This window comes from Zalophus californianus, chromosome 2 (assembly GCF_009762305.2).
Source record: "Zalophus californianus isolate mZalCal1 chromosome 2, mZalCal1.pri.v2, whole genome shotgun sequence".
In the NCBI taxonomy this organism is placed as follows: Eukaryota; Metazoa; Chordata; class Mammalia; order Carnivora; family Otariidae; genus Zalophus; species Zalophus californianus.
In genome coordinates this window covers 152,463,739-152,490,107 of record NC_045596.1, presented here as the reverse complement: position 1 = coordinate 152,490,107, position 26,369 = coordinate 152,463,739, and the positions used below count along the sequence as shown (strand labels likewise).

The 26,369-nt window shown below is 38.4% G+C and overlaps 2 protein-coding genes across 2 annotated transcripts in view; one reads left to right on the top strand and one right to left on the bottom strand.

Moving 5' to 3' along the window:
- EXTL3 (exostosin like glycosyltransferase 3) overlaps window positions 1-26,369 on the top strand; it is an 89,869-nt gene that overhangs the window by 14,056 nt on the left and 49,444 nt on the right. The gene's annotated exons all lie outside the window — the stretch shown is intronic.
- LOC113924333 (ras-related protein Ral-A-like) lies at window positions 21,005-21,708 on the bottom strand. The gene has a single exon (XM_035726053.1). It carries the CDS (start codon window positions 21,683-21,685, stop codon window positions 21,068-21,070), a length of 618 nt encoding a protein of 205 aa, XP_035581946.1. The 5' UTR covers window positions 21,686-21,708; the 3' UTR covers window positions 21,005-21,067.

The following is a 26,369-nucleotide window of genomic DNA, read 5'->3' as shown; positions in this document are numbered from 1 at the left end:
AGGTGTGAATAAATGGAGAGGATTTTCATGCTTCTGGTAAGATTAACTATAGGAAAATTATACTTCCCTACTTAAATGCAACATAATTTAGTTTTTTTAAAATATATTACTGAATTTTGTTCACTAATGTTTTAAGTAGTTTTGTGCCTGTATTCATGAGAGCTATTTGTCTGTAGCTTTCTTTTTTTGGTGCTGTTTTTATCTGGTTTTGGGATCAGGGAAATGCTATGTTTATAAAATGAACTAGGAAGTGTTCCCTGTGGTAGAGATTGTGTCATCTGGGGCTAGAGATTTCTCTTTGGGGAGTTTTAAAATTACAAAGTTGATTTATTTAATAATTATAGAATTAATTATTTCATATTGGGTAAGTTGTGGTAATGTATGTTTTTTTAAGGAATCGTTCCATTTCATCTAAGTCAAATTTATGTGTGTAGAGTTTTTTAGTCTTCTCTTATTACATTTTTATGTCTGCAGGGACTGTGGTGATATTCCCTGTTTCATTCTTGACATTGGTAATTTGTGTCTTTTTTTGTTAGTCTTTTTTTTTTTTTTAAGATTTTATTTATTTATTCGAGAGTGAGTGAGAGAGTGAGCGAGCGAGGGAGCTCCCTCCACTGAGCAGGGAGCCTGATGCGGGACTCCATAACAGGACACTGGGGTCATGACCTGAGCTGAAGGCAGATGCTTAACCGACTGAGCCACCCAGATAGATGCCCCCTTTTTTTGTCAGACAGACCTCTTTGTTTTATTGATATTTCATTTTTGTTTTTTCATTGATTTTTGCTCTTTTTTTCTTTTCTTCTGCTTATTTTGTGTTTATTTTGTTCTTATTCTAGGTTCTTGAAGTAGGAGCCTAAGTTATTGATTTGAGACTTTCCCTCTTTTCTAATGTAGGCCCTCCATGCATAAATTTTCCTCTCACCACTGCTTTAGCCGTATCCCACAAATATTTTTCATGTATAATATGTTATTGAATCCCCACAATAACACTGGAGGCAGGTAGGGATTTTCAAAATCACTTTAAGGAGGAAATTATGTAACATTCCAAAATTATGAAAGCGTGTGGACTCCTGAGCAAGTCCAGGTGGCCTTCAAGCCTCCTCCTGGCTATGAAATTCTCTTTTTATTTTACTATATTTTATTTTCCCTGAACCAAGACTATTTAGGCTATAAATCTTAAACTTGAAGGAAAATGAATATGTAAATTAAGACTTGCAACTAGTATCGTTTATTATTGAGCAGTGAGTTCAGGTACCTGAACTTTGTAGTGTTCTGTAGAGGGGATTTCAAAAGTGGTGAGAAAAATAGTTTCTTTCTATAAGGAGGTTTAATCCAGCTGGTGAGAAATAAATTACTTAAATGAAACTAATGAAACAGTTGATTAAGTTCTGAATCCTCTGATACTGAATGCAATGGGTGTTTAGAGAGTTGAGTAATCTAGTGTAGTTGAAGAAACCTTTATGAAAGAAGTAAGTCTTTAAAAATGGCCCCAAAGGGGGCGCCTGGGTGGCTCAGTCATTAAGTGTCTGCCTTTGGCTCAGGTCATGATCCCAGGGTCCTGGGATCAAGCCCCTCATGGGGCTCCCTGCTCGGCAGGAAGCCTGCTTCTCCCTCTCCCACTCCCCCTGCTTGTGTTCCTGCCCTCGCTATCTCTCTCTCTCTCTGTCGAATAAATAAATAAAATCTTAAAAAAAAAAGGCCCCAAAGAATAAGTGCATAAGTGGAAAAGAGGAATAATGCCAATCCAAGTGTCTTTTGGTGTGGCTGTTGGGGAGGAGAGATGGAGAAGATTGGAGAAAGAGCACAACTTGAGCGAGCTCATTCTTTGCATTGGGATAGTCTTGAAAGAGTCATGATTTGAAATGTTTTATATGTTTTTGTAAGCATGTCTATTCATGCATAGAGAAAAGACTGGAAGAGGTCTCTGGTTTTGGCAAAATAGCAGACTAGATAACTAGAATTCCCTCCTCACTGCTACAAAATGCATATGGTGCTCTCAAGAAAAAAAAAAAGTAAAATATGGTGGGAGCAGGGAAGGTTGGGGATTGAAAAAGCATGTGATGTGCATTTTGATGTTACAGCCCCTTAGAGTGTTTGCTAGTTTTGGTAACTTGCATTTTAGTTTTCATAGAGATAAGAGAGAAACCTTCAGGCCTGTGAGTGTTAGAATTGAGATACCAGGTAAGAGTATAGATATTCAAAGGGCTGAACATTCACTAAAGGAGTAGATAGACTAGAAAAAATCTGCCTGTGAGCCCACAGATATTTCTGTTAGCCTGAATCCTGGATTCACTGGGGAAGGGAATATCTGCAGAGAACTCAATACCATGACTTTTCCTTCATATGGGTATTATATTCAAATTTGCAGTACATGTGGGATCTGGGAAAATCTCCAGATTGAAAATTGACATTAAAAAATGGTTTAAGGCTGATAATATGACAGAGGTATCTGGAAAACAGAAATTGTTCTAGAGGGACATATCCTCAACCCAGAACACATGTCTATTTCCCAGAATAAAGCACTACCAGAAATGAACTCAATATAGAATTATAAAGCATGTGAGTAAACAATCCATTATTTGTCTATAAGCAAGAATTAGCAGATAGAACAAACTAAACACATGAAGAAAAGGAATAGAAAACCTGAGAAGGAATAGTTGCTATCATAAACAAAGGCATATTAAAAACAGGAGCCAGTAGAACTTCTGGAAATGTAAAATAGTCATTGAAATTAAAACCCAGGGAGTAGAAAAAAACAAACAAACAACCCAGTGGGTAGGATAAACAGCTGCTTAGATACAGAAGAGAGAATTAATGAACTAGATCTGGATTTGACAAACCATGGTTTATTGGGTGAATCTGTGTTTTGGCTTGTTTTTGTATAGCCTGCATGGTAAGAATGTTTTTTTCATTTTTGTTTTTATTTATTTATTTTTAATGTTTTTTCATTTTTAAAGGATTGTTTTTTAAACAAAGAAGGAGACAAAAAATACTTTTTTTTTTTTTTTTTAAAGATTGCATTTGTCAGAGAGAGTGTGTGTGAGTAGGGAGAGCGGTAGGCAGGAGGAAAAGCAGGCTCCCGCTAAGCAAGGAGCCTGATGTGGGACTCAATCCCAGGACCCTAAGATCATGACCTGAGCCGAAGGCAGACGCTTAACCAACTGAGCCACCCAGGCGTCCTGACAAAAGAAAATATTCTATCTACATAAGACTGCATGTGGCTCCCAAAGCCCAATATATTTAGTTTGTGACTCTACCAAAAAAATTTTCTGACCCCTAAACTGGATAGGTCTGAGGAAATTTCCAGAAGGTAGCACAAAGGACAAAGAGAAAATTTTTAAAAGGCTTAAAGGCATGGAGAATTGAATGAAGAAGTCTAACTTGTATCTAGTCATCTAATAGGAGTTCAAGAAGGAGAGAATGAGGGACAGCCAAAATTCAAAGAGATGATGGCTGAGAATTTTCTAGATTAAGGAAAGACATAATCTTAAGAATCAATGTTTAATGAATGCTGAGTGTCCCTTCCCCTACTGCCCCCATTGTATATGTAGATACATACAGAACTCCATAAATGAAAAGATCTTAAATATAACCAGAATGAAAAGTCAGATTATTGATAAGGTACAACCATTAGATTGACATTTCACTTCCAGTGATGGAATCCAGAGAATTCTTCACTTTTGGTGGAAAAGAATTGTGAGCCTAGAATTGTATATCCAGCTAGATCATCATCATGATTTAGGCTAAAATAAAGTGTTTTCACATAAAAAACAGTTTACCACCAACAATCTGTCACTGAGAGGAACTACTTAAGGAAAAAGAAAACCAGAGGGAAGGGATGAATGCAAAAAGGAATGGAATTTTGAGTAAGGAAACTGGTAAATATATGGGTGAATCTAAACATATGAATTCTAGTAAAAATAAAGGCTAAAAGCAATAAAATGTCAGCCAATAATGATGAAAAAGTCAGGAGGTAGGTCAGCATAGGTGAAGAAGATCTTTTATTAATTGAGAAGAGGGAGAAAATAGTAGAGATATTGTTAAACTTTTGTCTTAAGGATGCCTGTTACATTTACGAGTAACCTCTGAAGAAGATAAATTGAATGTATAACTTACAGACTGGTAGAGGGGTTTAAAAAAAGGAATAAAAATCTTGATCAACTAACAGAAGACAGGAAAGGGGTGAGGAGCATAGACAAACATAACACAGATAAAGATTTTTATAAGTAAATCTTAATGTATCACAATAAGCATAAGTGGACCAAACACTAGTTTAGAGAAAAATATTGTTATATTGGAGTTTTATTTAGAAAATGAAATTTCATTCTCAGATGTTGTTAAGAGGTACCTGAAACACATGGATATAGAAAGTTTGCTGGAAAAAGAATGGAAAAAGTTAAGCGAGGCAAATATTGACTAAGACCTCAGTGTCTGAAAAGGTGGAAACAACCTTTTGGACACAACAACTAAGTGTCCATCAGTAGATGAATGGATGAACAAAATGGGTGTATATACATACAATGGAATATTGTTCAGCCATAAAAAGGAATGAAGTTCTGAGACATGGTACTACGTACACAAACCTTTAAACATTATGCTAAGTAACATAAGCCAGGCACTTAAGGACAGATATTGTATGATTCTACTTATATGAATATCTAGGATAGGCAAATTCATGGAGATGGAAAGTAAATTAGAGGTTACCAGGGACTGGGAGGAGAGGGAAAGAGTGAGTTACTGCTTAATAGTTAACAAGAATTTTTGTTTGGGATCATGAAAAAGATTTGGAAAGACATAGTGATGATGGTTGCACAACATTGTGAATGTAATAATGCTGCTGAATGGTACACTCAAAAATGATTTTTTTTTAAAGATTTTATTAATTTATTTGTCAGAGAGAGAGAGAAAGCACAACCAGGGGGGGCGGAGACAGGAAGAAGCAGGCCCCCTGCTGAGCAAGGAGCCCAATGTGGGACTCGAACCCAGGACCCTGGGATCATGACCTGAGCCGAAGGCAGACGCTTAACCGACTGAGCCACCCAGGTGTCCCTAAAAATGATTTAGATGGCAAATTATATGTCCTGTATATTTTACCACACAATAAGAAATTATAAGATTGCAAAGAAACAAGTAAATGTGACCCATGATTAAGAGAGGAAAAATAGTTAATAGAATCAAATCTGCAGGTGCCCCAGTTGTTGCAAGTATCAGATAAGAAACGATTTTTATAAATATGTTAAATAATGGAAAAGATGGAGAAAAGTGAGTAGAGAGAGAACTTCAGTAGAGAAATAGAATCTCTTAAAAGGGCCTAATGGACATTCTAGAACTGAAAAATAAAATACCTGAAATTAAGAATTTATTGGATGAGGGGTGCCTGGGTAGCTCAGTCAGTTAAGCATCTGCCTTCAGCTCAGATTATGATCCTGGGATTGAGCCCTGTGTCAGGCTCCCTGCTCAGCGGGGAGTCTGCTTCTCTCTCTTCCTCTGTCCCTCTGTGGCTTCCTCTGCCCCTTCTCTCTCTTCCTCTGCCCCTCCACTTCCTCTGGGGGGGGGGGCTCTCTCTCTTGCTTGCTTTGTCTCTCAAATAAATAAATAAAATCTTAAAAAGAATGTATTGGATGAAATTAACGATAGACTAGGTATAACAGGAGAATGGTTTGGTGAATTCAAAGGTCAATTGAAATTATTCAAGCTGAAGCACTATTAGATGAAATAAAAAATACTGATTTAGAGTAAAAAAGGATAAATTGATGGAGAGTGTGAGTTTAGGCATTATGGTTTGTTATGGTCCTGTACTAGAGTGAGGGCAGAAGGGATAAATGCAAACATTATTGCAAATTATTATTGCTATTATAAATATTACCATAATTATTATAAGAAAGAATGGATATAGTTTAACGGGAGGTCAGATGTGGACATAAGCAGTTGGAGGAATTAGAAATAACTCTAAGGGGCACCTGGGTGGCACAGTTGTTTAAGCATCTGACTCTTGGTTTCCGCTCAGTTTGTGATCTCAGGGTCATGAGATTGAGCCCTGTGTCAGGCTCCGTGCTCAGAGCCAAGTCTGCTTGAGATTCTCTCTCCCTCTGCCCCTCCCATTTGTGCTCTCTCTCTCTTTCTCTCTCAAATCTTTTAAAAAAAAATTCTAAGACGTGTGGCTAGTAAATAGCCTACTATATGTAGATATTGTGCAGGTTATTTTTTATTTACTGTTTCTAATTCTCACAACAATCCTGAGCATCACTGTTATCTTTTTAGTAATGAAAAACTGTGGCTCAGAATGGTTAAGTGACCATCTAATAGCTTACAAAGCTGGGATTGATCCAGGTCTGGCTAGCCCGGAGGTCTATACTCTTTCCTGTACATCACATTGTTTCTAGTTGGTAAGACTGGAAGAATGTAGTATCATGGGCAGAACGGAAAGTTATTGGAAAGATGAAATATTTGGAATCATAACTGTGATATATATCCTAGGAGAGGTATCCTTTAGGCAGTTGGAAATGTTGGTCTACTAGTGCAAAGCAGAAAGGCTAGAGTCAGAGTAATAGCTCTGGGGATTGAAGCCGTTTAAGTGGATGGATTCATTACCAGGTTATGTTGAAAACCTTAGGGGATCATTTTCCATATGAGGTAGGAGGAATACTGGGTTCCAACAAAGCAAAAAGGAAGAACAAGTCAGGGATATAGGTAGAACACCAGGAAGGATGGTTTCATGGGAAATCAAGTAGAAAGTAGAATGAGAAAATGATCAGTGATATAATTCATTAATTTAACCGATATTTATAGAGCACTTACAGTGTGCCAGACACTCTGCTGGGTACTGGTGATATAGCAGTGATCCAAGCAAATGAGATTCCTGTCCTCAAGAATTAAATGAATTAAATGAAAGGATATTATGAAAGAAATCAATAGATCATTGCCAGAAAGTGTCAGGGGGTAAGAAATTACTTTAAATAGAAATAGCAAGAAAGTTAAGAACTGAAGGATGAGAGTCAGCCAGAGAAACCCTGGGGAAGAGCCTTTGAGATTAAAAGAATGGCAGGTATAAAAGTTCTGAAGCAGTGAAGAGCTTGGTGTAGTTAAGGAACCGAAAGGAGGCCAGTGTAGCTGAAGTTGAGGAAGGAAGTGGAGCAGTGATAGCAAATGAGATTAGATAGGTGGTCAGGATCTAGTTATGAAGAGCCTGGCAGTACAATGGGAAATTTTTAAGGAGGGGGGAGACATGGTCTAATTTATATTTGTTTGTTTGTTTAATTGATATGTAAATGACATATAATATCCTACTAGTTTTAGGGTAGGTACATCACAGTGGTTTGATATTTTTATACATTGTGAAATGATCCCCACAATACATCTGATTATATCTGTCACCATACAAAGTTATTACAATATTATCGATTATATTTCCTATGCTGTACATTATAACCCCATGACTTTTTATTTCGTAACTAGAAATCTGTACATCTTAATCCCCTTTACCTATTTTGCCCACCCCTACCCCACCCAGGCCCCCCTGGTAATTAGCAGTTTGTTTCCTGTATCTATGAGTCTGTTTCTCTCTCTCTTTTTTTTTTTTTTTTGTTTTTTAGATTACATCCATCTGAAATCATACGGTATTTGTCCTTCTGTATCTGACTTATTTCACTAAGCATTATACCCTCTAGGGCCATCCATGTTGTCTCAGGTGGCAAGATTTCATTCTTCTTTATGGCTGAGTGATACTCATTGTTTATATATATACACGCCACATCTTTTTTTTTTTAATATTTATTTATTTATTTGAGAGACAGAATGAGATAGAGTACATGAGAGGGGGGAGGGTCAGAGGGAGAAGCAGACTCCCTGCTGAGCAGGGAGCCTGATGCGGGACTCGATCCCGGGACTCCAGGATCACGACCCGAGCCGAAGGCAGTCGCTGAACCAACTGAGCCGCCCAGGCACCCTACACGCCACATCTTTATCCATTTATCTATTGATGGGTACTTTGATTGCTTCCATAATCTTGGCTATTGTGAAAATGCTACAGTGAACATGGAGGTGTATATATCTCTTCAAACTGCTGTTTTTGTTTTCTTTGTGTAAATACATAGAAGTGGAATTGCTGGATGGTATGTTCCATTTTAAATTTTTTGAGGAACTTCCATACTGTTGTCCATTATGACTGCGCCAGTTTACCTTCTCACGATGTACTCTTTTCTCCACATCCTCACCAACACTTGTAATTTTTTGTCTTTTTTGATAATACCCAATCTGTTAGGTATGAGGTGATATCTCATTGTGGTTTTGATTTGCATTTCCCTGATGATTAATGATGTTGAGTATCTTTTCACATCCCTTTTGGGCATCTGTATGTCTTCTTTGGAAAAATGGCTATTCGAGTCCTCTGACCATTTTTTAATCAGGTTGTTTGGTTCTTTGAGATTAAGTTTTATAAGTTCTTTAAGTATTTTGGTAGTAAACCTTATCAGATGTATGATTTGCAAATATCTTCTCCCATTCTCTAGTTGCGTTTTCATTTTGTTGATGGTTTCTGTTGCTGTGCAAAAGCTTTTTGGTTGGTGGGGGGGTGCCTGGCTCAGGTCAGGGTCCTGGGATCGAGCCCCGCATTGGCCTCCCTGCTCCGCGGGATGCCTGCCTCTTCCTCTCCCACTCCCCCTGCTTGTGTTCTCTCTCTCGCTGTGTCTCTCTCTGTCAAAAAAATAAATAAAATCTTAAAAAAAAAAAAAGGCTTTTTGGTTGGATATAATCTCATTGGTTTATTTTAGTTTTTCTTGCCCTTGCTGAGGAGCCTGATCCAGAAAATATTGCTAAGACTGATGTCAAATAGCTTACTACCTATATTTCCTTCTAGGAGTTTTATGGTTTCAGATCTTACATTCAAGTCTTTAATCCATTTTGAATTTATTTTTGTGTATGGTAGATATGGATCCAGTTTTGTTCTTTTGTATGTGGTTGTCCAGTTTTCCCAACACCATTTATTGAAGAGTATATCCTTTCCCCATTGTATATTCTTGGTGCTTCTGTTGTAAATTGATCATACATGCATGGGTTTATTTCTGGGCTCTCTATTCCATTGATATATTGGGTGTGTTTTTGTGCCCATATCATACTGTTTTGATTACTGTATCTTTGTGGTATAGTTTGAAATCAGGGACCATAATACCTCCAGCTTTGTTCTTTTTCAAGATTGCTTTAGCTATTTGAGGTCTTTTGTGGCTTTATACAAATTTTAGGATTGTTTATTCTATTTCTGTGTGAAATGCCATTGGTGTTTTGATGGGGATTGCATCAAATCTGCAGATGGCTTCAGGTAGTATGGACATTTTAACAACATTAATTCTTCCAATCCATGAGCACAGAACATCTTTCTGTTTCTTTATGTTGTCTTCAGTTTCTTTTATCAATGTCCTATAGTTTTCAGAGTACATATCTTTTACTTCCTTGCTGAAATTTATTTCTAGGTATTTTATTCTTTCTTTTTTTCCAAGAAGCTTACTGAAATATTTATTCATAGTCCCACTGTTTTAGATGTCTATTAATGGACTGCCCAAAAGCAGTAGTTTTAGTGCCCCTCAGACTTCTGGAAATTTTAAATGATTCAGGAAGCTCTTCTGAAGATCAAGTTTTCAAATTTTTTACCAGGGACATCCTTAAGTCACCTTTGTGCTCCCAGAAACCATTCATTTAGCAGCAATCTGTGTTTCAAGCATCCATCTTTTACCTGCAAAGTTGATGGTACTCATTTGATTTTTGCAAAGTCTTACAACTTGAAACGGTTATCAATATCTAAACCTTAAATGCACTTTACTTGTATGTTGACTTGATTTCACGCTGTGATAGGGCAGGCATACATGCAGTTATACAGTGAGGCCTCTCTCTTTCACACAGAAGAAATCTCTGCTTATATTAAAAACTCTCTGGCGTACAGTTGATGACTAGTAAACTAAAATGCATTCAAACCAATCTCCCCATATCCTGGCATGGGATTGCAGACTGGGAGCCTCTGGGGACCTCTTAGGGTCCCATGGACAATGTGGCCTAGGCCAGCCTGCTGCTCTCCACACATTCAGGTCAAGGGATCCTCAGACCCATCTCAGCTATAGCCACACACCCCTACCCTGGTGTCCCTGCCTGGTGCCTAAGAGACTGTGTATCCCGAACCACTTACCATCTGGAACCCCCAGCACAGCACATCAGCAGAGAGCAGAGGCAAGAATAAAAGTGACATTTTATTCTTTTTGATGCACTTGTAAATGTGGTTGTTTTCTTTATGTCTCTTTCTAATCACTTGTTATTAGTGTATAGAAATGCTACTAATTTTTGTATGTTAATTTTGTGTCCTGTTATTTCACTGAATTCATTTATTCTAGTGGTTTGCTGGTTGAGTCCTTAGGTTTTTCTAAATATAGTAATTACATCATCTGCAAAGAGTGTTTTACTTCTTCCTTTTCAATTTGAATGCCTTTTATTTCTTTTCCTTGCATTATTGTTATGGCTAGGACTTCCAATACTATGTTGAATGAGTGGCAAAAGTGGACATCCTTGTCTTGTTCTTGATCTTAGGAGGAAAAACTTTCAGCTTTTCACCACTGAGTGTGATACTAGCTGTGGGTTTGTCGTGTGTGGCCTTTATTATGTTGAGGTGCCTTCCTTCTGTGCCCACTTAGTTGAGAGTTTTTATCGTAAATGGATGTTGAATTTTGTCATAGGCTTTTTCTGCATCTATTAAAATAATGATCAGATTTTTATCCTTTGTTTTGTTAATGTGTATTATGTTGATTGATTTGTGGATGTTGAACCGTTCTTGCATTCCTAGAATAAATCTCACTTGATGGTGGTGTATGATCGTTTCAATATCTTGTTGAATTCAGTTTGCTAATACCTTTTTGTAAAATTTTATTTAAATTCAGTTAATTTTTTTTTTAAAGATGTATTTATTTATTTGAGAGAGAGAATGAGAGAGAGAGAGTACATGAGAGGGGGGAGGGTCAGAGGGAGAAGCAGGCTCCCTTACTGAGCAGGGAGCCCGATGTGGGACTCGATCCCGGGACTCCGGGATCATGACCTGAGCCGAAGGCAGTCGCTTAACCAACTGAGCCACCCAGGCGCCCTAAATTCAGTTAATTTAACATATAGTGTATTATTAGTTTCAGAGGTAGAGTTTGGTGATTCTTCAGTTCTGTATAACACCCAGTGCTCATTATATCATATGCCCTCCTTAATACTCCTCACCCAGATACCCATCCCCCCACCCTCTCCCCTTCAGCAACCCTCAATCTGTTTCCTATAGCCGAGTTTCTTATGGTTGTCTCCCTCTCTGATTTCATCTTATTTTATTTTTCCCTCCCTTCCCCTATGATCCTGTTTTGTTTCTTAAATTCCACATGAGTGAAACCATGATAATTGTCTTTCTCTGACCGACTTATTTTACTTAGCATAATACCCTCTAGTTCCATCTGTGCTGTTGCAAATGGTAAGATTTCATTTTTTTGTTGGTTGATTAATATTCCATTTTGTGTATATATATATATATATATATATAGCACATCTTCTTTATCCATTCATCTGTTGATAGACATCTGGGCTCTTTCCATAATTTGGCTATTGTGGCCATTGCTGCTATAAACATTGGGGTGCATGTACCCCTTCAGATCCCTACATTTGTATCTTTGGGGTAAATAACCCAGTGGTGCAATTGCCAGGTCATAGGGTAGCTCTATTTTTAACGTTTTGAGGAACCTCCATACTGTTCTCCAGAGTGGCTGTACCAGCTTACATTCCCACCAGCAGTGTAAGAGGGTTCCCCTTTCTCTGCATCCTTGCCAACATTTGTTGTTTTCTTACTTGTTAATTTTAGCCATTCTGACGGATGTGAAGTGGTATCTCATTGTGGTTTTGTATTTCCCTGATGCCAGGTGATGTTGAGCATTTTCATGTGTCTGTTGGCCATTTCTAATGTCTTTGGAGAAATGTCTGCTCATATCTTCTGCCAATTTCTTGACTGGATTATTTGTTTTTTCGGTGTTGGGTTTGGTAAGTTCTTTATAGATTTGGGATACAAGCCCTTTATCTGATAAGACATTTGCAAACATCTTCTCACATTCTGTAGGCTGTCTTTTGGTTTTGTTGACTGTTTCCTTTGTTGTGCAAAAGCTTTTTATCTTGATGAAGTCCCAACAGTTCATTTTTGCTTTTTTTTCCTTGCCTTTGGAGACGTGTCTAGCAAGAAGTTGCTGTGGCCGAGATCAAAGAAGTTGCTGCCTGAGTTCTCCTCTAGGATTTTGGTGGATTCCTGTCTCATATTTCAGTCTTTCATCCGTTTTGAGTCTATTTTAGTGTACGGTGTAAGGAAATGGTCCAGTTTCATTCTTCTGCATGTGGCTGTCCAGTTTTCCCAGCACCATTTATTGAAGAGACTGTCTTTTTTCCATTGGATATTCTTTCCTGCTTCGGCAAAGGTTAGTTGACCATAGAGCTGAAGGTCCATTTCTGGGTTCTCTATTCTGTTTCATTGATCTATGTGTCTGCTTTTTTGCCAGTACCATACTGTCTTGATGATGACAGCTTTGTAATAGAGCTTGAAGTCCGGAATTGTGATGCCATCAGCTTTGGTTTTCTTTTTCAACATTCCTTTGGCTATTTGGGGTCTTTTCTGGTACCATACAAATTTTAGGATTATTTGTTCCAGCTCTGTAAAAATGTTGATGGTATTTTGTAGGGATTGCATTGAATGTGTACATTGCTCTGGGTAGCATAGACATTTTCACAATATTTGTTCTTCCAATCCATGAGTATGGAACGTTTTTCCATTTCTTTGTGTCTTCCTCCATTTCTTTCATGAGTGTTCTATAGTTTTCAGAGTACAGATCCTTTGCCTCTTTGGTTAGATTCGTTCCTAGGTATCTTATGATTTTTGGTGCAATTGTAAATGGGATCGATTTCTTAATTTCTCTTTCTTCTGTCTCATTGTTAGTGTATAGAAATGCAACTGATTTTTGTGCATTGATTTTATATCCTGCCACTTTACTGAATTCCTTTATGAGTTCTAGCAATTTTGGGGTGGAGTCTTTTGGGTTTTCCACATAGAGTATCATGTCATCTGTAAAGAGTGAGAGTTTGATTTCTTCTTTACCAATCTGGATGCCTTTTATTTCTTTTTGTTTTCTGATTGCTGAGGCTAGAACTTCTAGTGCTGTGTTGAACAGCAGTGGTGATAGTGGACATTTCTGCCATGTTCCTGACCTTAAGGGAAAAGTTCTCAGTTTTTCCCCATTGAGAATGATATTTGCTGTGAGCTTTTCATAGATGGCTTTTATGATATTGAGGTATATGCCCTCTATCCCTACACTGTGGAGAGTTTTAATCAAGAAAGGATGCTGTACTTTGTCAAAAGCTTTTTCTGCATCTATTGAGAGGATCATATGGTTCTTGTCATTTCTTTTATTGATGTATCACATTGATTGATTTGTGGATGTTGAACCAACCTCACAGCCCAGGAATAAATCCCACTTGGTCGTGGTGAATAATCCTTTTAATGTACTGTTGGATCCTACTGGCTAGTATTTTGGTGAGAATTTTTGCATCCATGTTCATCAGGGATATTGGTCTGTAATTCTCCTTTTTGGTGGGTCTTTGTCTGGTTTTGGGATCAAGGTAATGCTGGCCTCATAGAATGAGTTTGGAAGTTTACCTTCCATTTCTCTTTTTTGAAACAGTTTCAGAAGAATAGGTATTAATTCTTCTTTAAATGTTTGGTAGGATTCCCCTGGGAAGCCATCTGGCCCTGGACTCTTGTTTGTGGGAGATTTTTGATTACTCCTTCAATTTGCTTGCTGGTTATGGGTCTGTTCAGGTTTTCTATTTCTTCTTATTTCAGTTTTGGTAGTTTATATATTTCTTGGAATGCATCTGTTTCTTCTAGATTGCCTAATTTGTTGGCATATATTTGCTCATAATATGATCATATAATTGTTTGTATTTCTTCGGTGTTTGTTGTGATCTCCTCTTTCATTCATGATTTTATTTATTTGGGTCCTTTCTCTTTTCTTTTTGATAAGTCTGGCCAGGTGTTTATCAGTCTTACTAATTCTTTCAAAGAACCAGCTTCTAGTTTCATTGATCAGTTCTACTGTTCTTTTGGTTTCTATTTCATTGATTTCTGCTCTGATCTTTATTATTTCTCTTCTCCTGCTGGGTTTAGGCTTTATTTGCTGTTTTTTTTCTCTAGCTCCTTTAGGTGCAGGTTTAGGTTGTGTATTTGAGACCTTTCTTGTTTCTTGAGGAAGGCTTGTATTGCTATATACTTCCCTCTTAGGACTGCCTTTGCTGCATCCCAAGTGTTTTCATTTTCATTTGTTTCCATGAATTTTTTAAACTGTTCTTTAATTTCCTGGTTGACCCATTCATTCTTTAATAGGATGCTCTTTATCCTCCGTATATTTGTGTTCCTTCCAAATTTCCTCTTGTGATTGAGTTCAGGTGTTTTTTGTTTTGTTTTGTTTTTAATTTGAGAGAGAGCATGAGGAAGGGGGCAGAGGGAGAGAGAGAGAGAGGAGAGGAGAAGCAGACTCCTCACCAAGCAGGGAGCCCAATGCGGGGCTTGATCCCAGGACCCCGGGATCATGACCTGAACCAAAGGCAGCCGCTTAACCAATTGAGCCACCCAGGTGCCCCTAAGTTTAAGTTTTAAAGCATTGTGGTCTGAAAATATGCAGGGAATAATCCCAGTCATTTAGTACTGGTTGAGACCTGATTTGCGACCCAGTATGTGATCTATTCTGGAGACTGTTCATGTGCACTTGAGAAGAATGTGTATTCTGTTGCTTTAGGATGAAATGCTCTGAATATACCTGTGATGTCCATCTGGTCCAGTGTGTCATTCAGAGCCCTTGTTTCCTTGTTGATCTTCTGCTTAGGTGATCTGTCCATTGCAGTGAGTGGGGTATTAAAGTCCCCTGCTATTATTATCAATGTGTTTCTTTAATTTTGTTATTAATTGGTTTATATAACTGGCTGCTCTCAAGTTAGGGGCTTAAATATTTACAATTGCTAGATCTTCTTGTTGGATAGACCCTTTAATTATGATATAGTGTCCTTCTTCATCTCTTATTACAGCCTTTGGTAATAAATTAATAAATCTAATTTGTCTTATATAAGGATTGCTGCCCCAGCTTTCTTTTGATGGTTCATTAGCATGATAAATGGTTCTCCACCCCCTTACTTTCAATCTGAAGGTGTCTTTGGGTCTAAAATGAGTCTTTTATAGACAGCACATCAATGGGTTTTATGATTTTTTTTTATCCAATCTGATATTCTGTATCTTTTGATTGGAGCATTTAGCACATTTACATTCAGAGTAACTAGTGAAAGATATGAATTTAGTGCCATTGTATTACCTGTAAAGTCACTCTTTCTGTCTGTTGTCGCTGTTCTTTCTGGTCTATGTTACTTTTGGGCTCTCTTTTCACTTAAAGGATCCCCTTTAATATTTCTTGCAGGCTGGTTTAGTTTGTTTGTCCTGGAAGCTCTTTATCTCTTCTGTTTTGAATGTCAGCCTTGCTGGATAAAGTATTCTTGGCTGCATATTTTTCTCATTTAGCACTCTGAATATATCATGCCAGCCCTCTCTGGCCTGCTGGGTCTCTGTGGATAGGTTGGCTGCCAGGCTTATGTTTCTACCCTTGTAGGTTATGGGCCTCTTGTCCCAAGCTGCTTTCAGAATTTTCTCTTTGTCTTTGAGATTTGCAGATTTCACTATTATATGTCAAGGTGTTGACCTATTTTATTGATTTTTGAGGGGGGTTTCTCTGTGTTCCTGGACTTGAATGCCTCTTTGCTTCCCCAGATTGGGGAAGTTCTCAGGTATAATTTGCTCAAATAAACCTACCCCCCCCTTTCCTCTTCCTCTGGGATCCCAATTATTCTAATATTGTTTCACTTTATAGTTTCACTGATCTCTCAAATTGTCCCCTCATGATCCAGTAGTTGTTTACCTCTTTTTCTCAGCTTCTTTATTCTCCATCATTTTGTCTTCTGTATCACTGACTCTTCTGCTTCATTTATCTTAGCAGTTAGAGCCTCCAATTTTCTATTGCATCTCAGTAATAGCCTTTTTGATTTTGACCTGTTTAGATTTTAGTTCTTTTATTTCTCCAGTAAGGGATTCTCTAGTGTCTTCTGTGGTTTCTTTCAAGCCTAGCTAGTATCTTTATAATTATTGTTTTTAAATCTAGTTCTGACATCTTACTTATACCCATATTGATTAAATCCCTGTCAGTGAGTGCTGCCTCTTGTTCTCTCTTTTTTTTTTTTGCGGTGAGTTCTTCCATCTTGTCATTATGTTCAGAGAAGAGTAGATGAAAGAGAAAAAAATAAAAAAAAAAAAGCAACAATGACACCAGAAAAATATATACTAAACAAATCAGAAGAGATCAGAAACCAAAAAAGAAAAAATAGAGAATAAAATCAAACAGAAGGTGAACAAAACAGAACATTATAGTAGATCCCGGATGTATTTTGGTCTGTTTGTTAGAAGAAACTAGATCCCAAAATTGTAAAGTAAGAAAAACTTATATACATATACAAAAATAAAACTGAATACAATGAAAGGAAGCCAGAAATGAAATATATATATACATATATATAATATAAATGTAAAAATGGAAGTTAAAAAAGACAAAGAGTTGACAAATAAATTAGATGAAAAGGGAAAAAAATTAAAACTGAAAGACTAAAGAATCGTGAGAAAAAAACGACGAATTCATATACTGATTTCCCCTAGTGCTGGAGTTTTGCAGTTCTCTGTGATCAGTAAACTTGGTATTAGCTGGAACTTGGTATTCCTGCTGGTTTTCTGGGGGAGGGGCCTTTTTGGCTGATTTTCAGGTGTCTTTGCCTGAGTGGAATTGCAACCCCCTTGCTAGGGGGCCGGGCTCAGTGTAAGTGGCTCTGGATTGCTCTATGGGGCTTTTGTTCTCTGAAGGCTTTCAGGACCAATTTGGGGGATGAAAACTGCAGCTTCCCAATCTCCAGCCCTGGAGCTGAAAGTTTGTGCCCCTGACTCTTCAGTGAGCCCTCACAGAAAAGCAGTCAGTCACTCTTGTCTTCCTGGTTTCCATCTGCACTCAGGTGTTCACCCAGCCTGTGACCAAGCATTTTTATCTCAGGCATGCGACCCCGTTTCAAGTCTCCAAACTTAATGGTGCGTGCCAGTGCTGCTCCTCCTGGGGGAGGGAGTGGGGTCTTGCCACGGTTTTGCCTCTTACTGCGCCCCTCTCAAAGAGCAGTCGCTCGACTGGGCCTCAGTTTGTGGTTTATGGCAACATTGAGCACGAAGCCCACACTTGGGCTCACTATTTGCAGCTGGCTTCCCTTCTGCGATGCTTGGGAACTCTGCCACACTTAGGCACCCCTGTTCTTTTTGTGACCCCGGGTATCCTGAGACCGACCATACTGTCCCACCTGGGATTCTGCCCCACTTTGCCATCTGAGCGCCCTTCAGGCAGGGGCATCCCCTGCCCGAGCAGACTTCTAAAAGTTCTGTTTTTGTGCCCTGCTGCTTATACCACTTTCTGGTACCAGGCTTACAGAGGCTTCCTCCCCCTGCAGTTTATCTTCAATGATGTATTGCCTCAGATTCACTTTTCCACAATCCCGCCTTGCAAAAAGTGATTGCTTTTCTTATTTGTAGAATTGCAGCAATTCTTTTCTCAGATTGCCGGTTGAGTTCGCAGGTGGTCAGAATGATTTGATAGCTATCTAGCTGAATTCCAGGAACCAGACAAAATCAGTGTCCCTTACTCCTTCACCATCTTACCTCTCTCCCCAGTTTGCTAATATCTTGTTGAAGATTTTTGCATCTGTATTCATCAGGGATATTGACCTGTAATTTACTCCTTTTTTTGTGGTGTCTTTTTCTGGGTTTTGGTATCAGGTTAATACCGGCGTCATAAAATGAGTTTAGAAGCTTTCGTTCTTCAGTTTTTGGGAATAATTTGGGAAGGATAGGTAATAACTATTCTTTATATATGTTGTAGAATTCACCCATAAAGCTGTCTGGTTCTGGACTTTTTTTGGGGGGGGAGTTTTAAAATTACTGATTCAATTTCATTACTTGTAATTGGTTGATTCAGATTTTCTGTTTCTTTGTTATTCAGTCTTGGAAGGTTGTGTTTCTAGCAATTTATCCATTTTCCTATGTTTTTCAATTTGTTGGTATGTAATTGTAAGTCTCTTATGATCCTTTGTATTTCTGTGGTGTGGGTTGTAACTTCTCTTTCATTTCTGATTTTATTTATTTGGGTGCTTTTTTTTTCCTTGATGAGTCTGGCTAGAGGTTTATTGATTTTGTTTATCTTTTCAAAGAACCAGCTTTTAGTTTCATTCATCTTTTCTGTTGTTTTTCTAGTCTCTGTTTCATTATTTTTGCTCTGATCTTTATTATTTCTTTACTAATTTTGGGCTTGTTTTGTTCTTTTCTAATTCCTTTAGGTGTAAATTTAGATTGTTTATTTGGGATTTTGCTTGTTTCTTGAGATAGGCATATATTGCTAAGGACTTCCTCTTAGAACTGCTCTTGCTCTTCCCATTGACTTTGGAAAGTTGTGTTTCTATTTTCATTTGTGGTAAGGTATTTTTAAATTTTCTCTTTAATTTCTTCATTGACCCATTGTTTTTTAGTAGCATGTTATTTAGTGTGCACATATTTGTGTGTTTTCCAGTTTTCTTGTCACTAATTTGTAGTTTTATACTGTTATTGTTGGAAGAAATCCTTGATGTGATTTCAGTCTTCTTGAATTTACTGAGACTTGTTTTGTGGCCTAACATGTGATGTATCTAGGAGAATGTTCCATCTGCACTTGAAAAAAAAATTGTATCCTGCAGTTTGTGATGAAGTGTTTTGTATATATCTATTAAGTCTCTTTGTCCAATGTGTTTAAGGCCAATGTTTACTTACTGATTTTCTGTCTAGATGATCTATGCATTGAGGTAGTTGGGAGTATGATATTCCTTACTGTTATTGTATTATTGTCAGTTTCTCCCTTTATATCCATTAATATTTGTTTTTAATATTTAGGTGCTCCCATGTTAGGTGCATAAATATTTATGCATGTTATATCCTTTTATCAGATTGACCCCTTTATCATTATCTAATGCCCTTCTTTGTTTTTTTTTTTTTTTTTTAGCATTTAAAAAAAGGAAGTTTATTGGTCTTTAAATGGCTCAAATTGCAAATAAACCAATCGGGTAGTGGCATCAGCCTGACATGTGATGCATCCTTGTCAGTTTGCTTCATAGCACCTCAGTACCCAGGAGAGGAAAGGTCTAAAGCAAAGTCACAATGTTAGTGGTTAGGACCCCTGGTTAAATAAGACTGCAGTGAGTACACATGGAGATCGCTGGGCCCGCAGGGCCGGTGTTAACATTGGTAACTTTGATTCTGCACATGGCATAGCCTATGAAAAATACGAAATGAAAGATGTACATCTCAAATCCTTTAAGGACAAATATTTAACATGACAAGTCAGATGTAATACCTAAAGAGCAGAGTTCCTAAAAAGCCTATTTTTGTTCACTTTACATACACACCTGTTACCTAGAATGCCTGAACACATCTTTGACTTGTTGAAATTAGGACTGAGCAAAAAAGACGAACTTTGTTGCATCAACTGTCTTAGCCCCAGTCCGAAGAAGAAAAGAAAAATCTGGGTAGTGGTATATTTCCCGTTGAATTTACGTTCCCCAATAGCATGCTAGAATTCTTCCAGTGGGCGCACCACCCAATGGCGACACAAGCCCATGTCTGGCCTGTGTTTGCCAAACACGCTTGCTGCACTATACTCGGGGTTGACTGCCTGGTGTTAGTGTCAGGAAAATGTGGCTCTGGTGTTCTTCTGATGAGCACGGACTACAGAGACTCCTGAAAACTCTCCCAGAGCCAAGCTGTCACCTCCTGAGCACAGACTGAGAAATTAACAGGTGGCCAGCACGCCCGCCTTCCCCAAGTGTCCCAGTGCACAGTGCAGCAGCAGTAATGACCTTTTTCCTGTACCCTGGTCCAGAGAGACCAAGAACTTAACACATGTTCACTGCTTGCAGAAAGGGATTTCCAGGGACTAGCATTTTAGAGAAAAAGAGGGATCACTGAAACGCGACTGTGCTGAACCCTCACAGTCTAAAATTATCTTACAAGTATATGCTGGCCCTTCATTGCAAACTACCTTATATTTAATTAAAAGTAATCAAGGTGCTCTGGACCCTTGCTTTCAAGAACCAGAGTATGGCACACATTTTAAATTTGGACAGACTCCTAGCAGACGGTTATGTTTTATGAACCTTCTATACAAAAGTTGTACTCCGTACCAGGCAAATATCCTCTCAACAGGACACATGGGGCGATGGGCCCACAGCACCAGTGAGGACACACCCAGAATGATGTCACCGGGCGTTTTTCGGTTTCTAAATTAAGGCATATTCAAAAATTTCCATGTACAAGTTTACACCACTTTTCCACATTAATCACCAGGTAATTGATGCAGGTTCACAGATGAATTACTCTCAATTTAACTATATGCAACAATCATGCCAATAACTTTTCTTCTATATTTTGCATAACAATGGTTTAAAAAAATGGTACAGTTTAACTACCATGTTCACAATTGTCATTTTTCAAGGCAGTAGAAGACCAAGACATTTTAAAATGATAGAAAATTTAAGCTTTATAATAAACCAGAGGAAGTAGCCTTTCCTCCCATCCCCCCCACCCTGTCTCAGCTCTAACAGTTCCAGAAAGACTGCCCTCGAAACACAAGCCCACACGCTACATTCAGGACCGCGATAAATGTAGGCAATTATGAAAGAAGTTGAACTGTGCTTCTTGGCGAAGCCACATTAATTTCTTTTTTAAGTGAATTTGACTTTCAGTGCAGTTCCAATTCATGCTTTTAGTGATACATAACAATTTCCAAACCGTTAAAGTTATTTCAGTCAATTGAGCCTTCGATGGCAATGCTTATAAATTATATTTATTAGTATGGTCAAGATAAGAAAGGAGTTTGGGCTTTGATTATAAAATGCAGCATCTTTCTCTGATTCTCTTGGCTAAACTTTTCCTCTTCTTTTTTCCATTCTTTTCTTTGCTGTCTTCCATCTTTCTGGCTCGAATTTCCCTCATCAGATCAAAAAATACCTTGTCAACATTAGCTCGAGTTTTAGCAGATGTTTCCACATAGTTAACGTTCCACTGGTCGGCTCTGGTTTTTGCCTCTTCTACAGAAACCTGCCTTTTATCTTCTAAATCTGATTTGTTACCAACCAGCAGAAATGGAACGTTCTCATCTTTTACTCTTAAAATCTGCTCCCTGAAGTTGGCCGTGGCTGCAAAGGATTCCATTTCTGTGATAGAGAAGACACAGAGGAAACCCTCTCTGCTCCGGAAGTAGTTGTCTCTAATTGCGGCATAGTCCTCCTGGCCAGCTGTATCCAAGATATCGATCTGCACTTCCTCCCCATCCAGCACTACCTTCTTCCGGTAGCTGTCTGCTTTGGTGGGCTCATAGTCCTCCACAAACTCATCATACATGAACTGTAGGGTCAAAGCGGACTTGCCCACACCACCACTGCCCACCATGATGACTTTGTGTAGGGCCAAAGAATTCTGACCCTTGGGCTTGTTTGCAGCCATCTTATGTCAGAGTTTGCAGCAAAGGAGTAAGAAGAATCTGCACCGCTAGTCCTCCACAAACTCATCATACATGAACTGTAGGGTCAAAGCGGACTTGCCCACACCACCACTGCCCACCATGATGACTTTGTGTAGGGCCAAAGAATTCTGACCCTTGGGCTTGTTTGCAGCCATCTTATGTCACAGAGTTTGCAGCAAAGGAGTAAGAAGAATCTGCACCGCAAGCTGGTCCACCGCCCCTCGGGCTCCGGAAGCCGCGGCTGAGCTGGCTTCGGCCGGAGAGAGCTTGGCCCTTGTCGTCTGGGAGGCTCCCTGCTGCGAGCGGCAGAAGGACGAGTCCGACGGGCGGCGGCGGAACCTGGGTGGCAGGAGGAGGAGGAGGACTCGGGGCGCTCCGCTCTCCGGAGATCCACCCTCCTCCCGGCCGCTCTGCAGCAGCCGCCGCAGATTGTGTGTTTTTTTTTAAAGTTTTATTTATTTGTCAGAGGGGGAGCAGCAAGCAGAGGGAGAAGCAGGCTCCTCGCTGAGCAGGGAGCCCGATGACTCGGGGCTCGATACCAGGACCCTGGGATCATGACCTGAGCTGAAGGCAGATGCCAAACCAACTGAGCCACCCAGGCACCCCCCCCTTCTTTGTGTTTTGTTACAGTCTTTGTTTATAGTCTATTTTGTCTGATATGAGTATTGCTACTCCAGCTTTCTTTTCATTTCCATTTGCATGGAATCTTTTTCTATCCCTTTACTCTCAGCCTTTGTGTGTCTTGAGATCTGCAGTGAGTCTCTTAAAGGCAGCATATAGATGGGTCTTTTTTTTTTCTCTTTTTTTAAATTCATTCAGCCACCCTGTATCTTTTGATTGGAGCGTTTAGTCTCTTTACCTTAAAATAAATATTGATAGATATGTACATCTACTACTATTAGATGTAGACAGCAAATTTTGTTAATTGTTTTCTGGTTGTTTTTGTAACTCTTTTCTGTCCCTTTCTTCTCTTCGTTCCTATTCTTGTGGTTTGATGGTTTTCTTTAGTGTTATGTTTGGGTTCCTTTGTCTTTACTTTTTGTGTATCTTGTAGGTTTTGGTTTGTGGTTACTGTGAGGTTCATATATATTGACCTGTGTACATAGCTGATAGTCACTTAAGTTCAAACGCATTCTAAAGGCACTATGTTTGTACCCTCCTCCCCCATTTTATGTTTTTGACTTCATATTTTACATCTGTTTATTTTTTTATTCCTTAACTATTAATTGTAGTTATAGTTGATTTTCTTGTTTATAGTTACGGCCTTTTCTTTCTTTTCCACTTAAAGGCTCCTTAACATTTCTTATAAGGCCAGCTGGAGTGGGCATGGGCCAAGTGGGCCTGTGGCATGTTGCACAGGAACTGCCTTGGTGGGACACTTGGAGCTGGTGTGGGTTTGAGGGTCTGGGGTGTGCTGGGGAGGCCCTAGCAGGCCAGCTAGAGCACCTGTACCTTGCTCCTGTTCATGCTATCAAGGTGGAGAGGCTTGCTGGTGCCTCTGACCCCATAGAGTTCAAGCAATTTTCCTCCCATTTGGTGTACTTTCAAGAGTTAGTAAATGAATTTCTTTCACTTGTGGTGTAGTTGCCCTTGAAATCACTGTTTTCTCGCTGTGTCCTGGGGTATATGAGTCATTGCACAGGTCCCTCAGTAATATCGCTCCCCACTGCAGGATGGTGTTTTGGAGTGGGATTCCTGTCATTATAGTGTCTCTGTCTCTCCTACCCTTTTCTGTGTGTTCCCTCCATTATTATTATTATTATTTGTGTGTGTGTGTGTGTGTGTGTGTGTGTGTGTGCAGAAGCTATTCAACAAGCCCTCAGTTCTTCTTCAGGAGGAATCGCTTTAAATATCGGTATAGATTCAGTGTGTCCTTGGTAGGAGGTGAGTTCAGTGTCTTCCTACACTGCCCTCTTGAATCACCAAAATTCTAATTCATGTTTTAAGATGATGATTCTGGTTGCTGTGTGTAGAATGCATTGTAGGAGCAGGCTGACCAGTTAGGTGTTCACTGCTGGGGCAGATGACAGAGAATAAGGCAAGTTATATTGTATTTGGAGTAAAAGAAGAAATCTCTGGAGATTGTTCCTTATCAGTGTTTCAGTGACATTTATTTCTAGATCCTAAGAACTTCATTATCATTTTCCAGAGAATGACAGAAGAGATTCTGAGGGCTTTCTTTTTCTTTTGTGCTTGAGATAATTTAATTAGCTGTTTAGGGAAGAAAGTTCATGCATGCTTTTGGACACTGATGGTACTTTTGCTTTATTCCAGTAAAAGGGATGGAACTTGATGGGAGAAATGTTTTTGAATTATTGATTCCCATTAGAACATTTGTTTCTATTTACACCTGTGTTCGTGTAAGTTGGTAGCACTAGCAATATTAGATTTAGTATAGTCAGTCACCAGATGACTTAAAAAATATTTTGTTTAGACTCTGTGTAATATATTTTAGAGTTTTAAATATAAGAAATTCCAAGCATATGTAAATACAGACTACAGTATAATAAACTCCCGTATATCCCCAACATTCAGTGTCAACAATAGCTAGCTCATGGTTAATCTTGTTTCATCTGTACTTCCAAACACTCTTTACCACCCTCATTCATCCTGTTTATTTTTAAGCAAATTCCAGATAAATTGTTTTCTCTATAAAAGTCTCAGTTTATATTTCTAAAAGGTAGGGATTATTTTTTTACAGTTCAATGTTTTAGTTTATTCCCTCTTCTTAGAGTACATAAACAGGTAACTATATATCTGGATGGTTTGTCTTCAAGTGTCAATTTATGCCTCTTGTTCCAGTATAGTTATTAATAGCTATTAATCACTTAAGAGCGTCCTATTTGAACATTAAATTCTGTGGTCACCTTATATACATAAAGGAAGGCTTTTTATAGTTGTCAATAAATACATTCATTTTATTTCACTTCATTTCCATATAGTTAGCATAAAGTGTTATATTAGTTTTAGGTGTATAATAGTATTTCAGCAATTCCATACATCACGCAGTGTTCATCACCAAGAGTTCACTCCTTAATCCCCATCACTTATTTCACCCGTCCACCCCACCCACCTCCCCACCAATAATATCAGTTTGTTCTCAATAGTTAAGAGTCTGTTTCTTGGCTCGTCTCTCTTTTTCCTTTGTTTTGTTTCTTAAATTCTACATCTGAGTGAAATCTCATATGGTATATGGCATTTGTCTTTCTCTGACTGGCTTATTTCACCTAGCATTATACTCTTTAGCTCCATCCATGTCATTGCAAATGGCAAGGTTTCATTCTTTTTTATGGCTAAATAATATTCCATTATATATATACACACACCACATCTTCTTTATACATTCATCTATTGATGGGCGCTTGGGCTGCTTCCATAATTTGGCTGTTGTAAATAATGCTACTATAAACATATGGCTGTATGTATCCCTTTGAATCAGTATTTTTGTATTTCTTTGGCAGATATCCAATAGCATGATTACTAGATCATAGGATAATTCTATTTTTGACTTTCTGAGGTGAGCCACTGTTTTTTACAGTGGCCGCACCAGTTTGTATTCCCACCAACAGTGCAAGAGGTTCCTTTTTCTCCACATCCTTGTCAACATTTGTTGTTTCTTGTGTTTTTGATTATAGCCATTCTGACAGGTGTAAAGTGATATTGTAGTTTTAATTTGCATTTCCCTGATGATGAGTGATATTGAGCATCTTTTCATGTGTTTGTTAGCCATCTATATGTCTTCTTTGGAAAAATGTCTGTTCATTGCTTCTGCCCATTTTTTAATTGGATTATCTGTTTTTTTGGGTGTTGATTTGTCTGATTTTTTTTTTTTTTTATATATTTTGGATACTAACCCAGTATCAGATACGTCATTTGCAGATAACTTCTCCTATTCCATAGGTTGCTTTTTGGTTTAATTGATTGTTTCTCTTGCTGTGCAGAAAGTTTTTATTTTGATGTAGTCCCAATAGTTTATTTTTGCTTTTGTTTCCCTTGCCTCAGGAGATATATGTAGAAAAATGTTGCAATGGCTGATGGTCAGAGACCTTACTGCCTATACTCTCTTCTAGGATTTTTATGGTTTCAGGTCTTACATTTGGATTAGGTCTTTAATCAGTTTTGAGTTTATTTTTGTGGATGGTGTAAGAAATGGTCCAGTTTCATTCTTTTGCATGTTGCTGTCCAGTTTTCCCAACAGCATTTGTTCAAGAGATTGTCTTCTTCCCATTGGATATTCTTTCCTGCTTTGTTGAAGATTAATTGACCATACAGTTGTGGGTTCATTTCTGGGTTTTCTAGTCTGTTCCATTGATCTGTGTGTTTGTAGTTTTTGTGCCAGTTCCATACTGTTTTGATTACCACAGCTTTATAATATAAATTGGAAGTCCGGAATTGTGATACCTCCAGCTTTGGTTTTCTTTTTCAAAACTGCTTTGGCAATTCAGGGTCTTTTATGTTTCCATGTAAATTTTAGGATTTTTTTTTTTGGTCTAGTTATGTGAAAAATGCTGTTGGTATTTTGGTAGAGGTTGCATTAAATATGTAGATTGCTTTGGGTAGTATAAACATTTTAACAATATTTGTTCTTCCAATCCATGAGCATGGACTATCTTTCCATTCCTTTGTGTCATTTTCAGTTTCTTTCATCAGTGTTTTATAGTTTTC